Genomic DNA, 27697 nt, shown 5'->3' with positions numbered 1-27697 from the left:
TAAACAGGTTTCTGTAAGGTTGCAATTCTTTAAATAAAAAGTATATTACATTATTTAATACTGGTCATCAAACTCTGCCAGTTTTTACTCAAAAAATGTCAACTTTAAAATCCCTGTTATTTAGAATAAAATACCCGCTATTAAACTTAAAGTTGAATTTACTTTCAAAACCACATAAATATGACATTTCAAACTACAATTTATAGAACTTTATATTTGCATCATTACGTCAAAATTGCATATTTTCGAGTCAACGGTTTTTGTCAGTATACAAATGATATATTATACAGAACAACAAAATTAAAATAGACACACTTTAGTTACGTAACTTGGAATGCATTCACAGCATTCTTATTGCATTTATTAGAAAATATTTGCAACTGATTGAAGCACTGTGACTACAAATTATTACAGCGAAGCAATATAAGCAAACCCTACAATGAAAAGAGAATAGAAAAAAAAACACAGTATTTTTTAGATCTTTTATTATTTCTAAAGTTTTTAACATTTCCATAATATAATACTAGAATAAATAATGTTATTGATTTCAGAATTGTATAATACACATACATTTCTTAGATTTTATTTAATACAAAACATGCTTTCAATTACCTAAGAGTTTATTTGAAGCAAATACATACTCAATTCACCACATAATTCATAGAATTAAAATTGTCATTTTGCCTGACTTCAGATTGACAGAAAGATATTCGATACATATACATTACAATGATTAAACTTCATTTCCATTGCGTCTTAGTTTCCTGGAAATAAAATAAAATCCCCACAACACATTATTTATTATTGGATGTCACTTCCATAAACATTTTTAAACCTTATGTAATGTTTTTAATTTTAAGTAATACTTACTTATTTAATGGTTTTTCCTTATAATTTTTTGACTCTCCTCGACGTGGTCTAGTAGACAATTGCTCGGCACTGGTTTCAGATGAAGATCTGCTGTAATTACATACATATTGATTATTCTATATTGCTCGTGTATATTTACAGTCGATTCCACTCATTTGAGACAGATCGAGTCCAGGATTTTTGAAAAGCGAAAATTTATAAACGCAATATGACTCACAATAAAAGCGTAGAACCTCTGGAGCTGGGGCTACTGGCAGTATGTGTTTCTCTCCCCTGTACAGGTGTTACACTTACATCCCTCACCTCTTTAACTGTTACATTTGTATGTCTTGCCCGTTTCGGTGTTGTGTTTGCATCTCTGCCCCGTTTAACTTTTACATTTGTATGTGTCGCCCGTTTAGGTGTTAAATCTGTTTCTTTCGGTATTTCATCTGTCTCACCATCGAGATGTTCATCATCCTCGGCACTTTTTTGTTTGGGTTTGGTTTGTTTTTTTCTTGATTTAGTTCTTCTCGGAGGATCTTTTTCCATCTTTGCAAGAATAACTTTCGGGTTTAATAATTGGTTTTCCATTTTTAATCTGAATATCAAAATTATATTGGTAAATTAAATATAGGGAAAATTAAATAATGCTTTTACAATACTAACAAAATAGATAAAACTATAAAAAAAGTCATTATATAAAAAAAAAAAACAAAAAAACAAATGGTTAGATGCTGAATCTAAACAGCAAAAATTTGAAAAGTTTTATTGAATCACAATGAAAAATTTTGATGACTGGAAGATTTATATACCAAGGTCCGTTACAGCATCTAATACTTGAAATTTAACTTTATTCTCTGATGAATTTATTTAGCTTACTTTGTTTCATCGGTGATGTCTCCTTTTGCCTGCGAGTACGGACTATTATCTTTTTCTGGTGTTTCTCTTATTTTCAAATTAACATTGGATGAATTTAAAATGGGTGTAGATTGATAATCTGGTTCAGTTGGAAATGTTTTATCAAATATTGACTGATCAACGGCAGATGCATCTTTAGCTGAACCATTTGTTGTTGAATCCGGTAACTGAGCATCTTCAACTTTATCATTTGCCCAACTTTGAACTGACCATTTCTTTCTCTAAAAATGTAACATAAGTATTGTTATCTAAAATTTATAAACCTTTAAATATTTTAGGGAAAATTTGATACATTGTTTATTTCATTGATTTATTCAATAAATTAAAACAGATTAAAATATATATATATATATATTTTTATACCGTTGTAAAAATACATTCAGTACTTTTATAACGTCATTGTTTTTTTAATGATCAGGGATAAGATTTTTTTATGATTAGATATCTGGAGTGAATTTATTCAATAAGAATAAAAAAATACAAATATAATATAAGTCTTATGTCACACTCCTGTTTAGCAATAATGAATATGATACAAGAATAATATTAATTACCAAATAATATAATTAAGTATGCCGTACAGTATTACTAGTACCTTACGTGTGGAAACAAACATATCGCGTTTTGTAGATGCATTATCGAAATGCCAACTTGGGCCTTCCAAAGGATCTTCTTCTGCATTTGCTGACTGAAATTTTTGATCACTGGAAATAAGTTTTTGAAATTATTTAAAACTGACTGAATCCTATGAATAGTAAATAAAACATGGCAAATAATGGAGAAAAGACAAACCTTTTTAAATTCTCTTCATCTAGTGTTCTGCTTAATGCCACAAATGGGTTCAGCTTTGGCGATGGTGGCAACTATTTTTTTATTGAAAAAATAAGAAAAATTGTTAAAAAGTTTGATCAATTAATTTAACCTATTTAGTTAGGGGTATAATATAGGTAAGGATTACTTACTTTTATGGAGTTGGATTCCTCAATAATACATTCTAAACTGAAAATAAAAATAATAAATTACAAATTATACTTTGGTATATCTCAATTTGTGATTTGAATTTTTATGAGTGGATGGCGTAACTGAACATATACATACATATTTTCAATTAATTTTCATTTTGAAAAACTTGAAACTCCATAGAAATGAAATAAAAAAACAACCAACCGTGATCGATATTCAAATGATCCATCAGGAAGAAAGTTTGTGGATTGCCCATTCTCATTCTCAAATATTTCATTTTCACGACGGTCGACAGGGCTGGCTAGAGAAACAAATAATCATGACATGACACATTTATAAACTATTCAACAAAAATAATTTCAGTGAGCTGCTCAGGAAATAGTGCCAAATGCCCTACAAGTACTTAAAAAATATATATTTCACACGCTTGTAAGAAAAGATCCCAAGAAATGTATTTTAATTATTATTTTCTCTCTAGGAGCAATAAATACCGAAAATAGTCAGATGGAAATGAGGAAGATGTTTTTACAGTGCTTCAATCTTATTGGATGCCCGTGTGGGGAGTAATATACGAGTATGTAGCTATATAGACATATTCTTCATTCTTCTTCTAGCCCCTGTCCTTCTTGTACCAATCAAGGGTGATTTTAAATGAAAATGAGAGTAAAGTATTTATATTTATCTTAAACACCCTGAGAATTGAACCCAGGACCTCCAGTATGGTAGGCAAACGCGCTTACCGCTACACTATGGAGCCAGACATATTACCCATCAAGAATACAGCAATACTAATGGCAGAATCACCTGTGTTTTTAAATGTATATATACCTTCTTGTATGTTTTCAGCTATAGGCTGATTTTGTAACGGACTGTGATCCGGGTTAGCAGCCGGCGGTGTCCGAGAGGGTGAAGGGAATGTTTTCTTATGCGTTACGGTTCCTATTCTACTAGGACTGTCTACTCGACATAAAGAAACACACAGATCTGAAAATAAATAAAAAAATGTAGACAATTCAGATTCAATTGGTGGACAACACTGACATAATTTTGCCTATGCGATTCTTACCGAGCATTTCAAGTTGTTGAGTAGGTCCCGACACATCCTGTGGAGGGGTATTCTCACCGCCTTCTTCATTTTCATTCAAACTTTCCGATGCCGATGATGCTGAATTGAAATAAAGTAGTAAAAATGCCAACATTGCAAAATAGTTAATACAAATAGTTTGAGAACAGTATAATTAAGTTCATGTAAAAAGTGAGAAACACATTCATATCCGGAATTGGTGAATTCGGACACACTAAAAATATTGTGAATGAAAGAAAAATAATTTAAATCTAACTAACTAACTAACCATCACGCCGCTTCCCCGCAGGGGTAGGTAGAGAGAATCGAACGCAACACCACACTGTCTTTGCAAACAGTATTCGCCTCTTCTACATTCATGCATCTCCTCATACATATCCGACGATTATTACGACTCCTGACCCGCCGCTTTCAAGTATTTGACATACCTGATTGTGACAAGTTGTCCTCGGCCTTTCTCTGCTTCTTTTTCCAACTATATTCGCCTCATTAATTTGTTTAACCGTTCTTTCCTCACTCATCGTTCCACATGTCCAAACCATCTGAACACACCTTTTTTAATGTTATCAATAATGCTTATCATAGACTTGCATTCTTTCCTTATTCCATCATTCGAACATCTATCAAACATCATTTTACCACACAATCTTCTGAGAGATCGAATTCAGTCTGCTTTCATCCTTATTTTGCCAACTCCATGCTTCGCTTCCAAACATAAGGGTTGGAACTAGGACTTCGTTGTGTACTACCAGTTTATCCATTAAATTAAATTAAAAACACATGATAATATAAAAGTATTTTAAAATTGTAAAAAATACCACATCCTCGTAATCTACTCATTTGACCGTAAAATATAAAGATTTTATAATATGAACTATAAAGTATGAGAATAATCATTTATTATTAATCCATGTTCAATCCTTATGTGGAGCATATGGAGTCCACAAATTGCCTCCAAGATCTTATGTTGGGTCCCAGCTCCTTTGCATTATCCCAAGTCAGGTCAGCGTCCTAAATTTGAGATAAGAACTGCCGAGGAATTGTCAGCAATGGTTGGTTCGACGGCAGGAACCTAATGCCTTATATGGCTCCCGGGGAGCATGCCTCTTGGCCAACTATATCACCTTTTATTGGCGACAGTTGCGATGGCATAGGACACAGAAACCCATGGAAAATTGTGAGAAAATAAGATGCAAAGTGCATGTTTAATCTCGGCTCGTAACGCATGTTTGTGCTGAAACCTTTAGTGCATGTTTGTCTTTGGGTCGACCAAAAATCGCATGTGTTAAACATTTTGTGTAGTTTTAAGTGTGTAAATAGTGCTATGGTAGTGAAAGGTAGTATTGTTTTATTAAAATTAAATACTTGAATAAACCAGTTTAATGAATAGTGTTTAATTTTAATAATATAATCATGTCATTCCACAAAGTTAATGCCGAATCAATAAATAATATAAGGGTAGTATTGTTTGCATGCTGTGGTAGTGATTGTCCTGATGAAGAGACGGGTACGTCTCGAAACTGGCAGACACAAAAATCTCGGTGAGTGGTTATATACTAATATTATTAACATTTTTGTAAAAAAATAAATAAGTAAAAATGACTAACCACAAAGTAAATGCTTTAAATATTATTAATATTGAGAATAAAATAAGATGAATTACCTAGTAGCTCGGTAGGTTGCAATAGAGTGCGAGATATTCGGATAACAGGTTTTTTAATTGTTATTCCCCTTATCATTGGATGCACATGATTCACATTGTTAGACAGAATGGAGCCATTATGCGATATCCGCTTCGGAGAAGAATTTTCCAATAAATCTGAAATATACAAGGTCCAAAAGAAAATTATATTAATTATAAAATACTAAAACATCATCACTTTTAGTAATTAACGCGTCAAAGCGTAAAAGCGTCTTTTACATACTACTGGTAGAGAGCGGGAGACGCCTATAAGCATTCTATTTGATTACTATTGGTAGAGCGCGAAAGACACCAAAAAATATTGTACGGATCGAAATTGTGATTAGTATACTGAGGGTCGGGCGGCAGACCGTCTGAGTATAATTTAGGTCGGGGTTGATGAAAAACCGCCTGACAACAATGTGTTGATTTAATTTATAATTATATTATTTTGAGAAATAAAAAGACTTTATGTTTTGATCCACTCACATTTTTACTAACCAACTAATTTCAGCAACAACCTATTGCCCTTTTCAGGGTTTAATTTATGACACTAAGTCTTTTTATTTCTCAAAATAATATATCAATATGATCCACAAAGTTAATGCTTTCAATATTCAAAACATAATTTATAATTGACTAGTTAGGTTAGTTTTTTTTCTAAATACAGGCAACGACCATCTTCTTTTCAAAGGATAATTTGAAATACGATAATGATGGTGCCTGAGTGCGGGAATGCAGTAGCAAATTAAAGCAGTCGGGGTCCCAGTTGGACATTCTCTAGTTTCAAAACTGAAATTTCATTTCCCACATAAACGAATTGCAAATCAACTGCATCTGTCCATTACAACTGCATGTTGACTGCTCTGAAATGCTCATTGACAAAATTAGTCATACATTTGCAAACTTATCATACATTATTAACAAGTTATTGTCAGGACACATATACAAATAATTTTTCTTAATTACGCATAGGAAGTGGGTCACGTATAAATACGTTTTTTCAGAATCGCCCTGTTGGTGATTTGCACGCCACGTATTTATATGGGTTACTTTCAATGTAAGCACAATATAATAATAAATAAAATAAAACCCTTATCCGCACCCCAATGATGCATAGGGCACTGCGTCATATAAACGTAGTGTTATCTTGATCGTTTACACATAAAGGAAAGGTGATCAGCCCTCCGCTTCAGGTACCAGTCCAGGGTAATAATATTGAATAAATATTACACTGAAAAAATCACTTATATTTATTTTAACCCCCTTGGGAATCGAACCCGGGACCTCCAGAACAGTAGCCGAGCGTGCTGACCATTACACTACGGAGGCGGACAATATATCGTAAGCACAATATACCACATCACAACTAATGATTTAAGTGATAACATCAAATGGAAACACTACACTATTCAGGGTCGGGTATAAGAATGTCAACAGTATCATATATCAAAGCTCAAATAAATAAAATATAATATTCTTACCATTACTATCACTCGGCTGCACATTCAACCCATCGAGTATTTGCCGGATCTGCTCGGATCCCTTAACAATATCAGTTAGAGAACGGGTTAAGCTTTGTTTAATTATATTTTCTATAGCTCTAAACTTTAACAGTTGTTCCTTATATCTCTGCAAAAGAAAATATTTAATTTATCCAATAACATCATCCAAATTATTAACCCAATATATAAAAATATGAAAATTAAATAATTGATATTTAAATAAGTTTAAAACAAATCATTGTAATACATGTTGGTAATAAAATAACAGTTCTACTTAGTACATTATTTTCGCATAACAATTCATTATTTTCTTTCACCATACTGATTTTTTCATTTTGTAATTTTGTATATTCGACTCGCCAAAATTGAAGCCTTTGAGCCAATTCGAGATTCTGTAATTTCAGTTGCTGGTTTATTTCTTCTAACGGTGTATTATTCTCCTCCATTCTGGAACAAAATAAACAGCAGTATGTTTTTATACCGATATTTAAATGAAATAATTACTATTTCGACATTCACACCGTAAGAAATAATAAAATAAAATTCATAAAATGCATGCCAGCTTCATAATTTGAAAACGAGTAACTAAAAGTTGATATACATAAAAAATATATATAAATTTACTTCGCTAGTCAACCGTCAAAACAAGATAGAAAGAAAACCACAGACTAACCACAGACTAACTATTTTATATAAAGACTGCCAACTACCTCGATTTTTTATGGCTGGAAGTGATATTCGCCAGCGGCCGGAAGTGACGTAAACGGCTAGAAGTACTAAGCTCCCGGCTGGGCGTGACTTCGCCGCGGCTGAATGTCAAATCCACCCGCCGAAATATTTATCATTCATTTTTCAGGTTAAATGGTATTTATATTGAAATTTGTTGTATAACATATTTTCAAAATTATAATATTAATATTACAAAGAAGATATTTCACTATCTAAATTTATTTATTTCAGTGTAAACAAAAATAGAAAGGTCACGGCTAAAACGCGACATTTATAAAAAGAGTTCAGGCGATTAATAATGGTTACTCAACTCAGCCTTACAATGGTAAATGGTAATGGTAACTTTTTTGAAATTACTACCCCAAACTATGTATAAATATAAGGCTTTTCAACAAAAACAAAAACGATAGAATTTTCAAATTACTATATTATATTTAAAATTCTAGAAAATACAATATTTTAAAAGGGCGGAAGGAGTGCCCACCACTTTCTGAAGTTATGTTTCTTAACGGGCGTGCCAGCGCCCCTTTGTGGGTGTTTTGGAAGTCTGGCTAGGCGTTTTTAAATTTTTTGCATTTGGGGGGTGCTGCAGAAGTTCAAGGGAGCGTTATGTTAAGTAAGAAAAACTACACTTTCATACGCAAAATTTAACTTTAACTTTGGCATAATACTCAATATTATGAAGTTCTTCATAGACGGATTTTTATTTTTCTATCGATAATTGTCTATAACCATAGTCTGTCTATATTTATTTGAAATATTTGAACAACTTTTTGGTATCTCGTATTTTTCGTTCCCGTTTTGGTGTTTTTGTTAGTGTATTAGTGTGTCTCGTCATTTTCTGGTCGTTTTTTGAACAATCTGACGTTTACGAGTCGACCCCCCCTGGACTAACTAATTTATATAAAAAAAACAAAAGTGAAGTCGACTTGTAACAGCAATGTTGCAAGTTATGAAATAAATGTTGTAACATGGAATGGTAAATTTAATTAAGCCATAGACAATATAATTAATAGCTCCACACACATATAAATGTTCAATTTCCAATTGATTTGAACCGATAGGACAATACAATAACATCCTCTTCAGGTACACATACAGGCTGCCGAAACATTACGCAATGTTCGGCATAAGACCCACGACTGATCAGACTGATCAGACTGAGCAGCATCAGATCGCCTCCTCGTTTCTTCACTAATCAGTTTTCTTCCAGCTTAAGATCAAATATTGAACATTCGATCAGTGTTAAGACGTATTATAAATATCTTATCATGTAGTATAAATAACTTTTAATATTAAAGCTTTTTTGCGCATTTGTGGATTTGCAAAAAGCGTATGACCGAGTTGATGGAATGAAGTTATGGAAGGTCTTGTCTGAGTATGGAGTAAGCGGTAAACTCATCCAAGGCATTGCATCCCTGTACAAGGATAGCACTGCATGCATTAGGGTAAATGGCTCATTTTCATCCTGGTTTGACATCTCTGAAGGTGTCAAACAGGGATGTGTAATGACGCCTTGGCTAATAATTTATACATGGATAACTGCATGAAAGAGCTGAAAGGTTTAAATGTTGGAGCTAGAATAAATAATTTGACTGTTTGTTGCCTTTTATATGCTGACGACGCTGTTCTTCTTGCCGATAGCAGAGAAGACCCGCAAACGTTTGTGACAAAAGTGTATAATGTGTGCAAGAAAAGTGATTTATTGATGAATGTTAGCAAACCCAAGATCATGGTTTTCGAAAGAGATGAATGTAGATCTTAGTGTGAAATATTGGTAAATGGGGAGATTTTGGAATAGGTAGGTGATTTCGTATATTTGGGTAGTATGTTTTCTAGGGATGGAAAGATTGATAAAGACAGAAAAGAGAGTGAATGCTGGGAACAGAGTGAATGGTGCACTTGAATCAGTTTAAGCAAATAAAAATCTATCAGCGGAAGCTAAACTGGCAGTACACAACGGAGTTCTGGTTCCAGCCTTATGTATGGAAGCGAAGCTTGGAATTGGCAAAAGAAGGATGAAAGCAGACTGAATGCAGTTGAAATGCGATCCCTCAGATGAATGTGTGGCAAAACGATGTTTGATAGATGTTCGAATGATGAAATAAGGAAAGAATGTAAGGCTGAGATAAGCATCATCGATAACATTAAGAAAAGTGTATTGAGATGGTTTGGACATGTGGAACGTATGAGTGAAGAAAGAACGGTTTAACAAATTTATGAGGTGAATGTAGTTGGAAAAAGAAGCAGAGAAAGACCGAGGAAAACTTGTCACAATCAGGTATAAAATGCTTGAAAGCGGCTGGGTCAGGAGTCGTAATAATCGTCGGGTATGTATGAGGAAATGCATGAATGTAGAAGAGGCGAAGAATGTTTGCAAAGACAAAGTGGTGTGGCGTTCGACTCTTTCTGCCAACCCCTGCGGGGGAAGCGGCGTGATGGTTAGTTTGTTGTATTTAAATTTCACGCAGTATTTTCCCTTTAGATTTCTTAAACTTCAACTCGTATCTTATCAGGAACTATAAAATGTATAATCAATCAGAAAAAAATTATCCGAAGTTTGGTATTACTTTTGGAACGCACCTATGTCTGTGGTAACTGTCATCTATTTTCATTTTTTATTAACCAAAATATATATTGTTTATGGTTTAGCACGTGTGTCGTGCCGCATGTCAATTGCGGTGAAGTCCAAATAACATTTTTGGTGTTCTGACAGGCGCTTAAGAGTTTTATATTATCAGTGATAATTTAAAAAAAAGGAGATAGAATAATGTCTTTCCGTGGCCGCGGAGGTGGCGGTAGAGGATACGGCGGAGGCGGCGGTGGAGGTTATGGCGGCGGTGGCGGCGGCGGAGGATACGGAGGCGGCGGTGGTGGCGGAGGATATGGAGGCGGCGGAGGAGGTGGCTACGGAGGCCGAGGCGGAGGACGAGGCCGCGGCGGAGGTGGCGGAGGCTTCGGCGGCAACAGGGGTTACGACCAAGGACCCCCGGAACAAGTCATTTCTTTGGGCCACTTCGCTTACTCGGTTCAGGACGATCTAGTTTGCAAAGTCAATTTAGAAGACGTTCCTTATTTCAATGCGCCTATATATTTGGAAAACAAAGAACAAGTAGGAAAAATTGACGAAATATTTGGAAACATTAGAGACTACTACGTTACTGTTAAACTAGGTGAAAACATCAAAGCCAAGAGCTTCAAGGAGATGCAAGAACTTTACATCGACCCAGCCAAGTTGTTACCGCTTCGTCGCTTCTTGCCTCAACCCCCTGGCGCTGGTCGAGGGGGCGGTCGCGGGCGCGGTGGAGGCCGGGGCGGCGGCGGGCGCGGGGGCGGTAGAGGCGGCGGTGGGCGCGGCGGGGGCGGAGGCTTCCGGGGACGAGGAGGCGGCGGAGGGTTCGGAGGGCGAGGCGGAGGCGGTGGGTTCGGGGGTCGCGGGGGCGGGGGTGGATTCAGTAGAGGAGGGCGAGGCGGAGGCGGCCGCGGAAGATACTAAGTGCTTTCTGACTTTATTATTTCTAATATTTGACATTCGTCCGTCGAATTCCTTGTGTATCAGTTGACGGCAGATACTTTCCACCAATATATGCATGATGACTACGTTGATGAAAAACTTTGTTAAAAAAGTAATTGACCTGTATTAATTTTTAAGCATTAAAAAATTGTTAATATTATTTTTGTGTATTAAATCATCTTAAGAACTTCACATTTAGCATTTCATAAACCTTAAGGTGGGGACTTGATGGAGCATTTCATCGTAACGTAACATTCGCGGTGAGCATCCGATTTCGGATGGAGCACTCGGAATGAACGGCGAGCAGCTCAGCTCGCTGTACTGACTATACGAATGCTCGCATTGTAACGTAATACGTTATGACAAAATGACTCCGGTCAGTAACCACCTTTACAGTAGTTTTTCACATTTGAGGATTAATAGAACATTATGTTAAAAATTCATTCATCTTTTGCGCTATTGTAAAAACATTTGTAAATTATGCCGAGCAAATATCCATTGGGCTGATGGATACTTGCATTGCTTTCTGAAATATTTGCAAGAAATGCACATCATAATAACACAAAAGATTATCAATATCAGAACATCTGTGAATATTTAAGGGTGCAGAACTTTTAACAGTTAACTATTTGGTTATCATTAAATATCAATTGTTCTTTATTCATAATTAACTGGCATATAAGTAAAACAGGAATTGGATATTCATACTCAAATATACATGGATAACGCACGGGAACCACTATATAAATAACCTATAAGAACTGATGGGGATGTAAAAAAAAACATTGCTTCCCCAACTGCAATTTTATTTTGAAATGTTTATCAAAGTTTTTTTGCTTTTAACTTCGTATAGCGAAATGGTGGTAAGTAATTGCAATAATTGTTTTGTAAAATCATTTTGAATCCATATAAATGGAGCATATTAAAATGCCGTAAATTTGTTAAAATTATCTTTACTTATAAAAAGTATGTATCTCATTACTACTTGCGGTTTGTGGGCACAGAGTTATATTATAATTAGAATTGTAAATAAGTACATAATAAAAAATATAACTCAATAAGTATTTTCTAAATCTAATAAAAAAAATTGTTTTAAATATATTGTTTTATTTTAGTATTTATTTCTTTAAACATTGTATTTACCAGGTTTATGTATATACATACACACACACACACTCATTAAATGTATATATATATATATATATGTATATATTTATGTATATGTATAAATTTATGTATATGTATATATATATATATATATATATATATATATATATATATATATATATATATATATATAAATATATTTTTATATATATATATTTATATAAATATAAATTTATAATTTATAATTTACATTTTATGTAATAGCACTAGTTTGATAATAATATACCTTTACGAAACTATTCACTTATAAATTACCGATATTATCTTTAAATCGTATCCTTGTTTAATATTATAATGCTTAAACCATCGACACACATATAAAGTATCCAACTCTTTTTGAACTTCCTTGATGGGACAAAGGAAAAAAATAGTCGCGAGTTTAAGGATATCAGAAATTTTTCTGTTTTTTCCATACAATTAAGAGATGCTTTATGGATGAATCTGATGATGTAAACCGTAACTACAAATTACAGTAAATTCCACTGGTAGTATTAAATCTGTATGTGCGATGTCGTAAAATACAGGGATCAAGTTGTGATTGTGAGTGGAATTGAAAACCTCAAGATCTTATTTTATGTTTATTCCTTTTTGTTAGGTCTTGTTTTTTGCCATAATATGTTAAGTCTTTTTTTGCTATAATTTATTTTCATGCAGCAATAATTTGATAAAATAAATAAATATTTATTACAATAACGTACCACATATATTATTTTTAAATATTTGGTAATTTGTATAAAAAAAAGACTTATGTTTGAATTTAATACTATTTTCCTACGCCCGAGCGGCATAAAATTAAAAATAAGGATCAAGTTGTGGCAGAGTGAACTCTAGCTCGGAAACCTAGACCGAGCAGACTTCAACTACACAATTTAGAGCAGAATCTTTTTGATTAAAAAAAACTAGTTCATCAGTGCAATAATTTATTTTTATATTGAAATAGCGGACTAACAAGTTATCAAAATACAATAAATACAAAGGTTTTTTTTATTCTAACTCCTCCAAATCACTTTTAATAGGTTGTGGGGTGTAGTCTGGATTAAATATTCGTCCTCTGTGATTGAATGTATAAAATGAAGGAATATTTCTTTGATCTTCCCAGGTTTTCTTTTCTAATCCAACTGTTGCACGAATTTCGCTAAACGTCCCAGCTACGTGGAGGACACCATACATCACCAGGAAAAGACTAAATATTCCCTGACATATTATCTGAAATATAATAAGACATTGGATAAGTAAGTGAAAAAACTTTCAGACAGAACTTCAATTATATAGTCATCGTCCTTCTTCTGAAAAAAAATCAAAATAACATCTTTGGTAAATGTTAAAAGATATTTTGTGTTCAAATTTATTATTCAACTTACGTCAATGGGCAATCTTGTGAATTCTTGTTGAGTTATGCGTAAATACGAACGATCTGAAAACAAATATTTTCACGTTAGCTTATTATAGAACTAGTAATTTAGATTATCAAAATAATGAAAGAAGGGAATTCACTTACGTTGCGCAGCGGAATACGCAGCGTGAAATATTGATATAAATCCAACCACCAACGCAATCTTATGTTTTGCAAACCCCATTTTTTAGAATTGTTTGATAGAGAAATTTGCAAGAGGAAATAACGAATCACCACTAAATTAATTCGATCTTGGTTTATTTGACATTGACAAAATTGTAATCCTATACAATTCTATAATATTTGACAATCAAAGAACATTATTAGTTATTCCATAGAATTAGAACATGTTCATCTTCTTTTTTATGGCTCGTCACTTAGACAAGTTCTCTAGCCAGTATAATTTTTATTTTATTATTTACTCTTTATAATGTAGGTACCTATAAAATCTTTTTTACTTTTGTATTCCTGTTAGTGGAGTTGGTTTTATTAGCAACCTTAGTTTGCCACGTCAATTATTTTTCATAAATAATACAAAATAACAAATTTTAACAATTAATTTTAAGAAATTGAAAAAATTAATATACAAATTTGTAAGGGGAAGTTCATAAAGTTAATAATATATTAGTTGGTAATGGAATATTGATACAAGAAGGATCAGATAAGAAGTTTGGGTAGCGGCCACTCAAAGAGCATGTAATCTAGGTCTTTCTTTGTAAGACGACATACACATAAAACATTATTCCGGACATGTCGCTCACTCCTTTCAAGAACGTCATAAATCAAAAATCGTCAATTTTCAGTTGTGCATGTTTTCGAAATGCCCAGAAAATGTACTATATCCCAGCAAAAGCGGCAATTTTTTTACTTAATATTTACCCACTACAGGGCAGAAAATGATGCGTTTGCATTTTTAAGAAAAGGTATTGTTTAATTATTTTTTTAAATATGTTAAATATTTTTCAAATGGAGAAAAAACCTTCAGGTTTTACCTACAAATATCTGTTGCACAGTAAAAAGTTCAATAAGTGGCTTGATATTTATTTTTAATACATTGTGTTATATTTTTAAACTTTAAAAACGTTCTCCTGAAAAATCAAGTTTTTTGATTTATGACGTTCTTGAATGGAGTGAGTGATGTATCAAGCGAAAATCGCAATAGCAGTAACTTATTTGCATTCTGCAGATTGTTGTCATCTCGAACTCACTAAAGATATCTAGGAGAACTTTGAGTTCTCTGATATTAAGGAGATTAATCGCAATCTTTTTTTGCTCTCGACTTAAACCAAACATCAGACGGGGGGGGGGTTGAAAAACATACTTACAATAATAGCACACGTACGAAAGTACATTCAGTTACAAATATAAAAATCAGACCCTCTAAATAAACGTAAAAAAAGTTTTGTACAAAAATTTTCACCCAATAATTATATGAAATTGAACCTAAAAAATATATGACATCAAAATGAAGGTAAAGAATATATCCACTTATTTATAAAACAAGGTCATAAAACTTATCATGTTGAAGCGTAAGAAGGGTCTTGACATACGGCGTTGCATAAGCCGTACCTAGAATTCAGTGTCACTTGGACGAATTAAAAATCGTAACGCACTCAAGTCTCGCGTGCTGTTATTTTTGTTGATACTTAACTTTTATCTACGGTTACAAATGTCATTCGGTATCCAGCAGATTTTGACAGCCGATCTTTGGTTTTATCTTTGTAACTGCGTATTCATTTACTGATTTGCTTAAATTGTTCGCTCAGTTCGGCTCACAGTAATAAATATCTTATGCTTCAAATATTGTGATTATATATATATTTTGTGTATAAATATCAAGCTTCCATGATGTCGGGGGACGAATCTGATAACAATTTGAAAGGTAATATTTGTAAAAAATTAATAAATATAATTTTCAATCGATTTACAGGGAGTAATATAATACGACTGTGGTTACTCTTAATACATGGTTTCTGGTTCATTCTTTGCTTAGAATCGCCCCATTTAATTGGATATTAAAGATCACAAGAAGTTATACATACGAACTAAAATAATTTGTATGCTATTATAAGATTAAATAATAATAATAGTGTCGATATAATGTTACCTATTGTTATATTGCTATGAAACACAATCGCAGTGGTTAGAACACCATGTTTTATTGATAAGAAAGCTGTTTTAATCAAAATATTAAACAGATGTACCAAACAAAAATAATTTTGTTTGCATTATGACAAAAAACTGGTGGATGTGAGTGGAAAAAAATGTTTTTTTCATGTTTAATTATGAGTATTCACATTACAGGACAAGTTAATGTGTCACCACATAGATTATATTGTTTGGTAATTTTTTTATTTACTGTCCTCCTTTATATACATCTTTATTTATTGAGTCATTGGTTTTATCATAGTACCCTATGAATAATAATTACTACTTTTTGTGCAGTATTTATAAAGATAATAGTCATACCAAGGAACATATTGCCCACCTGTTTATGATCGTGATGAATTTAATATCTGATAATTTAATTTAAAAATGCTTGAAATAATTGGGTATATGTTTTTGAAACTGTTTTCATAGAATTGAGAGAATTGAAACTTGAAACCGATTTTTGTTGAAATGCTATTTAAAATTAAAAGAATGAGCCCATTAGTTGATAACTCAATTTAAAAGGAGTTGTTAAAAAAATATGTAAGCTTGAAAATTGCAGCACAAATATGCTTTTTTTGGGTGTGAAATCATGTAAAAAATATATAAAAAGCTGTATATGAAAAATTCCATATTTTGTCTTTTATTAGTATTATTTTTCTTTCTCTTTCAACCTTTTTATTTGTTCGTTTAGTAGTCCATAGAGTAGTGATCAGCATATTATGTAATAAATGTAAGTGATTTTTTCACTCTTAATAGTTATTTCATATTCCTTCATGCATTTAACAATCTAGATAACACTGCTTCTATATGATGCAGTGACCTATGCACCATGGGGTGCGGATAAGGGTTAGAAGATTTATTTTTACATAGCAATATTATTACTTCTGCTTGAATATGAAATAATTAAAAGCAAGGTGTCTTTTCTGAATTTTTATTTAATTTAGTTTGTTGTATGTAATGTTGATCTATTATTATTTAGTAATGGTTGTTTTCTTTTAGTGGGTGTCAATGTACTTTTGGATTCACTAAAAGATAAAGACGATGCGGTTATTGATTCCATTCACAAATCACTGTGCAAAATTGCCACTGGTGAAAATGCGAACATTGTCTTGTCAGTGTGCTGTAATTATAGAGTTTCCAAAAAGAAGATGGAAAATGACCACATAGTAAATATGTTAAGGTATTTAAAAATATATGTTTACTACTTTTAACCTCCTACATACCATTTCCATCTCCATTTTCTTTCCCACATAGCAGTAATAACTTTTACTCATCTTATTTTGATAAAATTTATCATAAAAAAAGACAATTCTAAATATTTTTCTTTATTTTCTTTATGTAATCCCAAAAATATGTTTCAAAATTTAAATTTATTGTTACTGTTTACAAATGTTCTTAATAATTTTTTTGGCTTTATATTATATTATTGTATAATTCTTTTGGCTCTTACTAAATATAGTTTTATGAATTTGTATTTAAAAAAAAAAACAACAAAAAACTTACATATTTATTTTTTTAACTTTAGAGTCTTGGAACAAATTTGCATGCAGCAGGGAGAATATTTAGAGTCCGATATAGTGAAAGTTGTCATAGATATAACAATTAAAGAAATGACATCAAGTAATGACTACATTCCATTGCTTCAAATGCCAGCATCAGGGATATTGGTTGCAATAGGGAATTATTGGTGTGCAGAGGTAATTATGTCAACGTTTTAAAAAATGAACTTTTAATTTATTAATCGTACAAACACATGGAATTGCAGAATATCCAGTAGCCATGATATAACTTTTTTCCCCTAATTTATTACATATTTTTAGGCAGTTGAACCACTCGGTTTACTAGTGAAACCCGGCGTAATTCCTCATTATACTGTAATACATACTCTAGGAACGCTAGCAGCGACTAATATCAATGGCACCGTTCCATTTATTAAACCCATTCTCGGGAAAATGTTACCTACACTCGGAATGATAAAGCAGGACCCCCTCAAACAGGCATTTTCATATGGTAATGGTATTCGCATGTATTTTCCTATTTGGAATATAATTTTTATGCAAACACTAATTTAATGTATTATTTTAGCTTTGGGACATTTTTCAACTGCATTGATTGACTATTTCGGAAATAATGAAAACCATGATAGTGAGTTGAAGAAAAATAACTTCTCAACGGAAATATCAATCGCTTTTGACGTTCTGCATATTCACTGGTTGCATTCTTCAGAACCAAAGGTTGTGGAAAACGCTTTAGAAGCAATGGGACCTATGTTTAGTTTACTTCCGAGTGAAAAGATAAAGGATTTGATTCCTAAATTGATTCCGACAATAACAGCTCTTTACAAGAAATCTAATGTTGATTCATATTTTATTACTCAGGCGTTGACGCTCGTATTGATTGAATCCATTAAAGATAATAATTTGATACCGGTGCAGCCGATTGAATCAATGATCCACGCTATGTTTCACTTGATAGTTACATCGCCCGATTATGATCAACCTCAAAAAATAAAAAATCACTTCGAATTATTACGGTGCTTCGATATATTTGTTACAAACTACTCAGAATGTGTTCTGGAGTTCTTATTTCAACAAACGAAAAACAATAATGAAGAAGAGAAAATGAAGGCTGTAATTGTTTTAACACACTTAATCACATCCTCGGAAAAATCTGTTTCAAAAATTGTAGGGCGTTTTACTACTATATTAAAAGCTATGATTGTTACTGAAAACAACATAAAAATGAAAAGGATATTATTGAAGGCAATTGTAGCATTAGCTTACCGGCAATATCTTCAAAATAAGGAAAATTCTGTTTTGTTAGATTTTATTATAACCCAATGTAGTTACGAATCTGTTCACTCGGAGAAAGTTGAACAAAGTAACCTTACACTCGACTGTGAAAACTCTTTATATTTATTGTCTTCTACTGTACCCGATATCAAGCCGAGCCTATGGCCTCTCTTACTCAAAGCATTGCTGAATTGTAACAACGATAGCACTCTCTCAATAATTAGCCGTTGTCTGACACAACTTGCAAACGTCCAACAAAACGATGAAAATGCTTCAGATGGCAAGGAGTTAATAATGCCATCCAATGAATCGGTATATGTCCGAAGTCTTTCTCTTTTAATCAATGATGCCAATAAAAAAATGGTGCGAAATATAATTTCCTTTTTGTCAAATTATTGTCAATATGTTCATAAGGATCTGAAAGTATCGTGGGTTATGGATTTGCAAAAGCTCAATGCGTATTTAGATTCTGATGAATTTTGTCATGAAACTTGGGAATCTTTGATTTTAGATTTGATTAGATCTGCCATATACCTTGTTAATGATAATAAATGGATCGAATCTGTGTTACAAAAAATATTGGAACAAATACCTAAGAATGAAAAATTTATTCAGAGAAAAGGAATACTGTATAAATTTCTCGCAATCTTGTTGTGTCACGTTGTGGATTCTCAGACTATCGGATACTCGTTAGATATCTTATTCAATGCTCTACACAATAGTTCACCAGAGGAAAGTAAATATTTGGCTCGAGCATTGGGCATTATTTCTATCAAACATGGTCTCTGCATTGTTGAAAGATTAGATGCTTTATCTAAAGAAATTGATTCAAAAAAATCTAACAGATTTTTGAATTTCAATTTTATGAAAAATTTTAAGCAAGAAAGTGATATAAATAACTTGAAATATTCTATAAGCTTGATTTATGGAGAAATTGCCAGGGAAGTGCTGGAGGAAGAAGTGCTGGTTCGTCTTGTGGGAGCCGATGTAGACGGCTGCGGAGGCGCTATCCGCTGGGCCGTGGCGCAGTTGCGGCATTCTTCTCTTCCGCCTCCACTAATCCAAGCTGCCCTCAATACTATGGAACTCCTAGGCAAGGCTGTTCTCACAGTCCCTCCTTCTAATATTACACTTCATGATCGATGGAATTTGATCAATCTAGTGCTGGATCAGATGTTTGAACATTCCCTGAAAGTTTCCAATGTAGAGCTTTACCCATCAGTTATTAAAGCGACTACTTCATTGATACTTCTACCGAAACACCTCGCTCCCGAGGAAAGAAACCTTATTCTCAGAACTGTTTGCGGAAAAGTTTATAATTCTGTAAGTTTTCTCAAAACTAAATTTGAAAACGAAGAAGAAGAATTAGCTAATGATAGTTTTTCAAAAGCGATGAATGATGGATTGAGTTCTCTCGATATATTAATCAAAGAATTTATGCTGCAGTCTGTTTGCCCCAGTACTTTGGATGATATTCTTAGTATTTTGGATGAATGGATCGATAATGAAAATGAACAAGTCCGCACGGCCGTGATTCGTTCCGTTCAAGTTGCGCTCACGTTTTTCATCCAAAATGTTAAATTGACTTATGAAAATCCTAGTAGATTTGGACAAGCCGGTTTGATTATGGGTAAAATGGTGCCCAGATGCGCTGATAAGAGTAGCGTTGTTCGATATACAGCTATTGATTGTGTTAAAATTCTTATTAAAATTATTGATCTGTACGAAGGTCGCTCGATGGATTCAAGTGATGAAATATGCAAAAAGCTCGGAAACATTCAGCTTGATATTGGAACTCAAGATACTGCTGAGTTTTTAAGTTTAATGTCAAATTTAGCAGATATTATTAGCGATCGAGTACCACACCACCAAACGATTCAGCTAATAGAAAGCTTATTAAGTGGACTGTATAACGATGAGATATCTGGTCTAGGATGCAACATAGTTCTAAGTAATTTAATCAAATGTAAAGGACAAGATTTACACCAAAATGTTGATGATATCATGCAATACACCCTTAATTCTCTCAGCTCCGTAGAAGGAAATGTACGGGAAGGTTTGTTGAATGCTGTTCTAACACTGACAAAACACTATCCAAAACTTGTCATCACGTACCTCTTGGTACAGCCATTACCTTTTGAAAAGTAAGTCAGTTTCTTGTTAATGCCTTCCAATTTTCTTAATGTCCGTACTAAAATATATTTATTCACAATATAATTTTTGTTTGTTTTTCAGATCGGTCACTGACTGTTGGCGTTACTTAACTAAAGATGCAACTATTGCGGCGATAATTATAGATCAACTATGTCAGATATTAGCTATAGAGCCATTGTTTGAGGAATCATTAAAATATGATAATGGAAGGGTAGTAGCTGTTCAAACACTTGCGGTAAGCGTTTATTATTTGCACAATTTTACATTTCTCTCATTAAAATATAATGTTGTATGACCGGTTTTGTTCTTTCAGGCTATTAGTGCATTATCTGAGATGTTCAGTCAAGCAGAAGTCAAGTCGATATGCAATGAAAAGTTTAATGAAATATTTTCCATGCTTTTTACTGTTCTTGCTTGCTTTATTGGTGCTAATGCACCGGCACATGCAGCATTGTCTGCCAATAAGAGTGAGAAATTCGGTTTTGTACCGAACCATCAAGCTACTAAATTGTCTCCGGCAAGAATAGTTTTGGATACTTTGAAATATTTCCTAATAAATGCAAACCACGAAAAGGTAAGTGATTTTAGAATTTATATGTTCATAAATTATTTATTAGAATGTATTTTATTTTTATTTTAACAACATACTATTATTACCAGTTTATTATGTAGAATTACAAACTACTAAAAGTTTTGTATGAAAACAGTGTAAGATGGATTGTTTTTAAATTTTGGTGAAATTCGAACTATTATTACTCAAATTAATGAGCTTTTACTGTAATTGTAGGCAGCTGACGCTTGCATGCATTGTACTCAACTAGAATCCGGAGATCACCTCAACTCCTTCCTCAATATGGTGATGTATTTGGTAGAAGTGTTCTGTAAAGACTATCCGCAGCGCCTGGTCTCTGTTGTTTCCACGCTGAATATATATTCCCGAGCGACATTCGTCCCACAGAGGATTGCTGTGGTCGCCTTTTTCAGCCACCTGGTTACGTTTAGGTAAATACCTAATAACTTTTTTCAAACCATGTATGTATAAATGTATGCCTATGAATACTGGATATGGATAGGGAAGAGATGCTTCTTGCTATCCAACAAGTGCATTTTTTTTGTCTATATTGTAGACTGGGTTTTGTCCGCCTCCGTAGTGTAATGGTCAGCACGCTCGGCTACCGTTCTGGAGGTCCCGGGTTCGATTCCCAAGGGGGGTAAAATAAATATTAGTGATTTTTTCACTCTAATATTTATTCAATATTACCCTGGACTGGTACCTGAAGCGGAGGGCTGATCACCTTTCCTTCATGTGTAAACGATCAAGATAACACTGCGTTTATATGACGCAGTGCCCTATGCACCGTTGGGGTGCGGATAAGGGTTTTATTTATATATATTATATATTGTAGATTTGTATTATTTTGGCAGTTGGGTGGTTTTATTAATTCTTCGAAAATATATCTTGTATGTGTGTAAGTTAAAGATTCCAGTTATGAATACTCTTCGAACCGATTAGTTCATTCAATATGAATTTACGTCTAAAAAGTTCATTGTATAAATGTTTTTTGTTTGTTTGTGTATATAATTCTGTTATTATAAATTTACATATAAGAATTGCGCTCTTAGCCGACTATATGCTTTTACAGTCTGTAGGGTAAACAAAGATGTTTGTGACACCCCCCTCCCCCCACTTACTGGCGATTAGCATTACTGATTTCATACAATGATATCTACTATTAGACACATTGCAATTTTGAGCATCCTATTTTTATAAAATGCCTTGAAAATACTTTCTATGGCAACAATGAATTTATCTTAATGCTTTACTTGTCTAAAAATTAAGAAAACATTAGATATTAAATAGTTTGAAATAAAAACAATATTTTAGACAAAAATTCAAATTGACTGAACTAATTTGTTTGAAGAGTATTGATAACTGGAATCTTTAACTTACACACATACATGATATATTTTCGAAGAATTAATAAAACCACTTAACTAACAAAATAATAAAAATCTACAATATAGACACATTGCGAGACCGAGTAAGAAATACCGACATCCGGAGAATATTGTGAGGTGGGGATGACAACGAAGGCGATACTGGAATGATCGTGTGACAGACTTCCACGTATTGCCCTTCAAGGAATCCCTGAAGGACGCAGACCTCCAAAATGGTGGAAAGACAGCTGGGGGTCAACATTCCAAGAGCTACAAGCGGAGACACAAACAGATCCTTAGGATCTAGAAAAAGAAAAAGAAGAAGAGAATTATCCCTTTCGCGGATGATATGTTTGACCAAAAAAAATTGCCACGTTTTTAAAATTCTAGTAATTTTTACCCTTTTCACAGATGTAATGATAACATGGTTTTGCTGGAAACGGTCATGGCAACTCTGAGTACAGGTTGGAAGGACACGACTCTAGAAGTAAGAGCCATCAGCCTTTCTGGGTTAAGTAATATACGATACCTTAAAGACGGCCAAAGAGAGCATTACTTATCACCTGTGATTTTAGCTCTTTATAATGGCCTGGACGATTATCAAGGAAGGTAAATATTTTATTTTTTTTATTTAAAAAAAAATCAAGTCTTTTTTATAAATTAATAAATTCTAATTTTGTAAAATCTCGTCAATTTTAACAAGGATAATTTTCCATGTTTTGGGTCTGGTCTTTGATTTTTACATACAAAACATTTGCTAATTCAATGAATGATAATAAAATAATAATTCGTAATAAAATATGAATAATATTTTTAAATAATAATTATTGAATAAGTACATAATGAATGAAATGTATGCAAATTTTCCAACCAAGAACAAGCTGTATTAGTACTTTTATTGGATTTTTTTTATAAACAACAAATTTAATCAAATTTCTGTTTAATTTTACCTGATTTTTTCTTAGGACTATCTTTAAACAATTTTTATTCTGAGAATATTTTTTTCTTTAGCACATTAAGGACCAATATCCCACTGGTTTCCATTATTGGCCTGAATGGATTGTTAGGATTGCCATCAATTAAGGAGAAGCCGATGGCATCACTTCCACCAATTTCACAGAGGATTAAATCATTTTTCAATACTGAAAATCCAGTACTGAGAGAAGCGGCCATACTTTTATTTGGAGATTTGGTTTCGACTAAAGTTTCTGATGATCTGAAGGAGCAGGCATTAGCCCTATTTCCCTGTTTCTTACTCCATCTCGCAGACGACGATCTGCAAGTTGTTAAGGTAAATATTTTTTTTTACTCTTATATTTCAGCTTGAAAAAAATCAATGGTAGCCATTATATTTTTTATTTTATTTATCTTTTTCAGGCATGTAAGCAAACATTGAAAAAGATATCACCCACATTTGGAGCTCAAAAAACTAACACCATGATCCAGAATCATCTCATCGATTCAGCAAGACTTCACCTAACAGACTTTACAGTTGCTTTAATGAAAAATGTGTCTTCTGAACTTCCTAAATTCGTTCCTCAGCTGATTGAAAATACTTTCAACTATTTAAACAGCCCGTGGGATAATATACGAGCTAATGCGGCGCTCGTTTCAGGTTTGTTTTATATTATATTATTTAAAATATGTTATTTATTCGTTAGGATTAATGACTCCAAAAAGTTACTGTGAGAAAAATCATGCCACAACTCATTCCTAATATGTAGCTTCACTATTATTGCACTTCAGATACATTTTTCAAAAGTGATACAATATGAATTTCTTGCTTTTCAAAAATTCTTATGGTGGGGACTGACTGGAGCATTTTGTCGTAACGTAACGTCGCTCGTGGCGAGCATCCGAAACTATGGATGAAACGCTCGGCTCGCTGTACTGACTAAACGAATGGTCGCATCATAACGTATTACGTTACGACGAAATGGCTCCGGTCAGTCCCTACCATTATATGTATTACATTTTTTTACGCATTCTAAATGTTGCAATATCTTGAACACATTTCATGTCATGATGTGGCGTTAATGCGAAATGTAATTTTCATTTACCTTACCTCATACACCACAATATGATGTTAGGTTATGTTACACTAACTAGTCAAAGCTTTCACATAAACATTGCTTCAATATTATTATTAACATTAATATGCTGTTTTTTATAGATTGATTTTGTCAAATCTTGTGTTATAATATTTTTCAATGTAACAAGTGAAAATACAAATTTTGGGTTGTTAAATCTGACAAATCAGATCATGTATTTTGGTAGGTTTTTTACTCCTTGAGCTGCGCCATATTATAAATCCATATTTTCTTCCTTACGCATTTAAAAAATGTTTATATTTTAATTTACAGGAGTACTCTTTTCGAGTTATCGTCCCACAGATGAGAACTATGAAGATAATAAGAAGCTATTAACTTCTCGCTTGCTACAACTGATGAAAGATTCCAACGCTAGAGTAAGAGCCTCCACTGCAATAGCTTTAAGCAGTTTGTATCAAAATAACACCGTCAAACGAGAACCCTCCCCCTAAATTGCTTGCCAAAGAACCAAAGTACCTACAATTATATTCGTCACCTATCTTTGGAAGTTTAACCGCCCGCTTTACATACCTGCGTACACCTCACTGTACACTGTGGTCTAGCTATTTCATTAATTAATTTTATCAATGTTTTTTTATAAATTAATTTTAGTCTTACAAATATTAGTCATTTATATATTTATTATTATTTATTATATCGCTCACTCCTTTCAAGAACGTCATAAATCAAAAAAACTTGATTTTTCAGGAGAATGTTTTTAATGTTTAAAAATATAACACAATGTATTAAAAATAAACATCAAGCCACTTATTGAACTTTTTACTGTGCAACAGATCTTTTTAGGTAAAACCTTTAGGTTTTTTCTCCATTTGAAAAATATTAAATATATTCAACAAAATAATTAAACAATACATTTTCTTCAAAATGCAAAAACAACACTTTCTACCCTGTAGCGGGTAAATATTAAGTTAAAAATATGCCTCTTTTGCTGGGATATAGTACATTTTCTGGGCATTCCGAAAACATGCACAACTGAAAATCGACAATTTTTTATTTATGACGTTCTTGAAAGGAGTGAGCGACATGTGATAATTTACTATGGACTGTTTGAATTTAACCGTTTTACTATTGGACACTTTTTTCAATATTATGATAAAAATAACTAAAACACACCCAAATATAGACGGGTTTTATTCATTCCTTTTGATGATTGTACAAAACATTTTAAATATGTGTTGTAAAAGATCTACTAGTCTATTATAGACTGCAATTTAACAGTTAATGTCTCAACTCTTTGCTTTTATGTAGTGAGAAATTTGCCGTGTTTAATTATTTTCTATTAAAGTATCATTATAAATATTAATCTATCTGAACTTGCCATAGAATGTATATACAAAATATTTATTATATTTGCTTTAATCCACGCAAGTGGATTAAAGCAAAATCAAGAATGCAATTTTTTCTATTTCGCCATCATTTACATATTTATATATTTGTGTGTTGCCAGTATAGCTATTAGTAATTATATATGTAAGAGTTTTTTTGTTTGTTTAAATTTAAGTCACTTGTTTGTGTACCTACTGGGTCGCCAAAAAAGAGAATCTTTAATTCCTTTTTTTTATTATATTAAAATGTGTATAGTTAATACATATTTTATTATGAACATTTTTATTTTGGATAATATTATATATGTATCAGTGATATGCATTTTAGTAATTATTTTTAAGAATTCCTAAATTCAATTAGGTTCCCTATTCAAATAATATGTTGTCTCATAGTAAAACACCTGATTTTTTTATACTGGTAATAATCCTTTTATCTATGGTGATACAGCCGCCTAACTCGGGTAAGTTTTGTATGTGTACTTATTTTTGGCAATATTAAACTAAATTTATGAAGGTAGATCCCCAAATATAGCACCATCTCAGGTTTATTATTTACTATGTTAGATATAAAAAATAATTTTAGTAATGGTACTCGGAAGACTTTTAAGTTAAAATTATAATATTATATAAATTACATCAGTAATTTTAAGTGTTTGAGTTATTGCAAACTGTATAATTGAAAAAAATAAATGGTTATTATTGATTTGTGGACTTTTATTTAAATGATTATCGTTTGTTGTGCTATCCCTTACATAAATCCGCTTTCTCCTCTAGATAAATCTGTGATATTGATCCTAAAATACAGATTTAATGTTTCACAATTGACATCGCTTATATTTTTGTTGTTGTTTTATTTCATTTTTAAACAGTGGAGCAAAAGAGTTTATCCTTGAATCATTCTTGTGTCCCATACTCCTTGTCTGATGACCTTGGTAAAAAAAAATTGTTTTCGTAATAAATAATGATTATTTCAATTAAACTCTTAATTCATCACGTTATTTTAAATACAGTTTTTATACTAATTGTATGGAAGACAGGAATAATTATAATTTTATTATTATTGTTCCTCCCTTGTTATAGATCATCTACTACTACTGACCCTTATCTGCACTGATGGTGCATAGAGCAATGGATCAAATTGATGCAATGTTAATTTAACCGTTTATTATATGAAGGCAAGGTGATCAGTCCTGTACTTTAGATGCCAGTCTAGGGTGATATGGAGTAAATACAGTAGAATCGCGATATAACGAAATCCAAGGGAACAAAAAATATTAATTCGTAATAACGAATTCCCACATATAACGAATTTTTTTAAATCATACTTAGTATGTATATGTTGCGCGCCGTTGCAAAAAATGTTGCGCGGCTTTTCAAAAAGATCGCAAGTTCTGCAAACAAAGGAGAAGGGGGCCATAGG

The 27697-nt window shown here is 32.7% G+C and overlaps 4 protein-coding genes across 6 annotated transcripts; 2 read left to right on the top strand and 2 right to left on the bottom strand.

Annotated features, from left to right (window-relative positions):
• Positions 1 to 469: 469 nt before the first annotated feature.
• LOC148305626 (uncharacterized) lies at positions 470 to 7676 on the bottom strand. Of its 2 annotated transcripts, none has more exons than XM_088266406.1 (14): positions 7628 to 7676; positions 7285 to 7450; positions 6983 to 7130; positions 5481 to 5636; positions 3800 to 3898; positions 3562 to 3717; positions 2938 to 3034; positions 2733 to 2769; positions 2563 to 2633; positions 2366 to 2474; positions 1732 to 1991; positions 1088 to 1450; positions 871 to 960; positions 470 to 764 (listed from the first exon to the last, which is right to left on the bottom strand). In XM_088266406.1, the coding sequence occupies exons 2-14, from the start codon at positions 7447 to 7449 to the stop codon at positions 734 to 736; spliced, it is 1782 nt and encodes a 593-aa protein (XP_088122532.1). In that variant the 5' UTR covers position 7450; positions 7628 to 7676; the 3' UTR covers positions 470 to 733. The 2 variants fall into 2 exon arrangements, with proteins under 2 accessions (XP_088122532.1, XP_088122533.1); XM_088266407.1 differs by having other exon boundaries at positions 471 to 764; positions 871 to 957.
• Positions 7677 to 10393: 2717 nt separating this feature from the next.
• Gar1 (Gar1 ribonucleoprotein) lies at positions 10394 to 11438 on the top strand. Its single transcript, XM_088266395.1, has one exon. It carries the CDS (start codon positions 10503 to 10505, stop codon positions 11226 to 11228), a length of 726 nt encoding a protein of 241 aa, XP_088122521.1. The 5' UTR covers positions 10394 to 10502; the 3' UTR covers positions 11229 to 11438.
• Positions 11439 to 13320: 1882 nt separating this feature from the next.
• Positions 13321 to 14118, bottom strand: EMC5 (ER membrane protein complex subunit 5). The gene is made up of 3 exons (XM_088266405.1): positions 13912 to 14118; positions 13775 to 13827; positions 13321 to 13619 (listed from the first exon to the last, which is right to left on the bottom strand). Exons 1-3 carry the CDS (start codon positions 13988 to 13990, stop codon positions 13398 to 13400), a joined length of 354 nt encoding a protein of 117 aa, XP_088122531.1. The 5' UTR covers positions 13991 to 14118; the 3' UTR covers positions 13321 to 13397.
• A 1266-nt stretch (positions 14119 to 15384) lies between these two features.
• Positions 15385 to 26986, top strand: c11.1 (maestro heat like repeat family protein c11.1). Of its 2 annotated transcripts, none has more exons than XM_088266403.1 (12): positions 15385 to 15688; positions 16957 to 17137; positions 17483 to 17654; positions 17778 to 17967; positions 18043 to 20893; positions 20985 to 21138; positions 21217 to 21477; positions 21691 to 21905; positions 23253 to 23450; positions 23853 to 24132; positions 24219 to 24456; positions 25205 to 26986. In XM_088266403.1, the coding sequence occupies exons 1-12, from the start codon at positions 15652 to 15654 to the stop codon at positions 25381 to 25383; spliced, it is 4956 nt and encodes a 1651-aa protein (XP_088122529.1). In that variant the 5' UTR covers positions 15385 to 15651; the 3' UTR covers positions 25384 to 26986. The 2 variants fall into 2 exon arrangements, with proteins under 2 accessions (XP_088122529.1, XP_088122530.1); XM_088266404.1 differs by lacking the exon at positions 15385 to 15688 and adding an exon at positions 16124 to 16687.
• Positions 26987 to 27697: the final 711 nt, after the last annotated feature.

The sequence above is a fragment of the Brachycentrus maculatus genome, unplaced genomic scaffold (assembly GCF_059751285.1).
Source record: "Brachycentrus maculatus isolate JH-2025_06_01 unplaced genomic scaffold, ASM5975128v1 h1tg000267l, whole genome shotgun sequence".
NCBI lineage: Eukaryota > Metazoa > Arthropoda > Insecta > Trichoptera > Brachycentridae > Brachycentrus > Brachycentrus maculatus.
The sequence above is the reverse complement of the archived record's forward strand: the minus strand, read 5'-3'. Positions and strand labels throughout refer to the sequence as shown.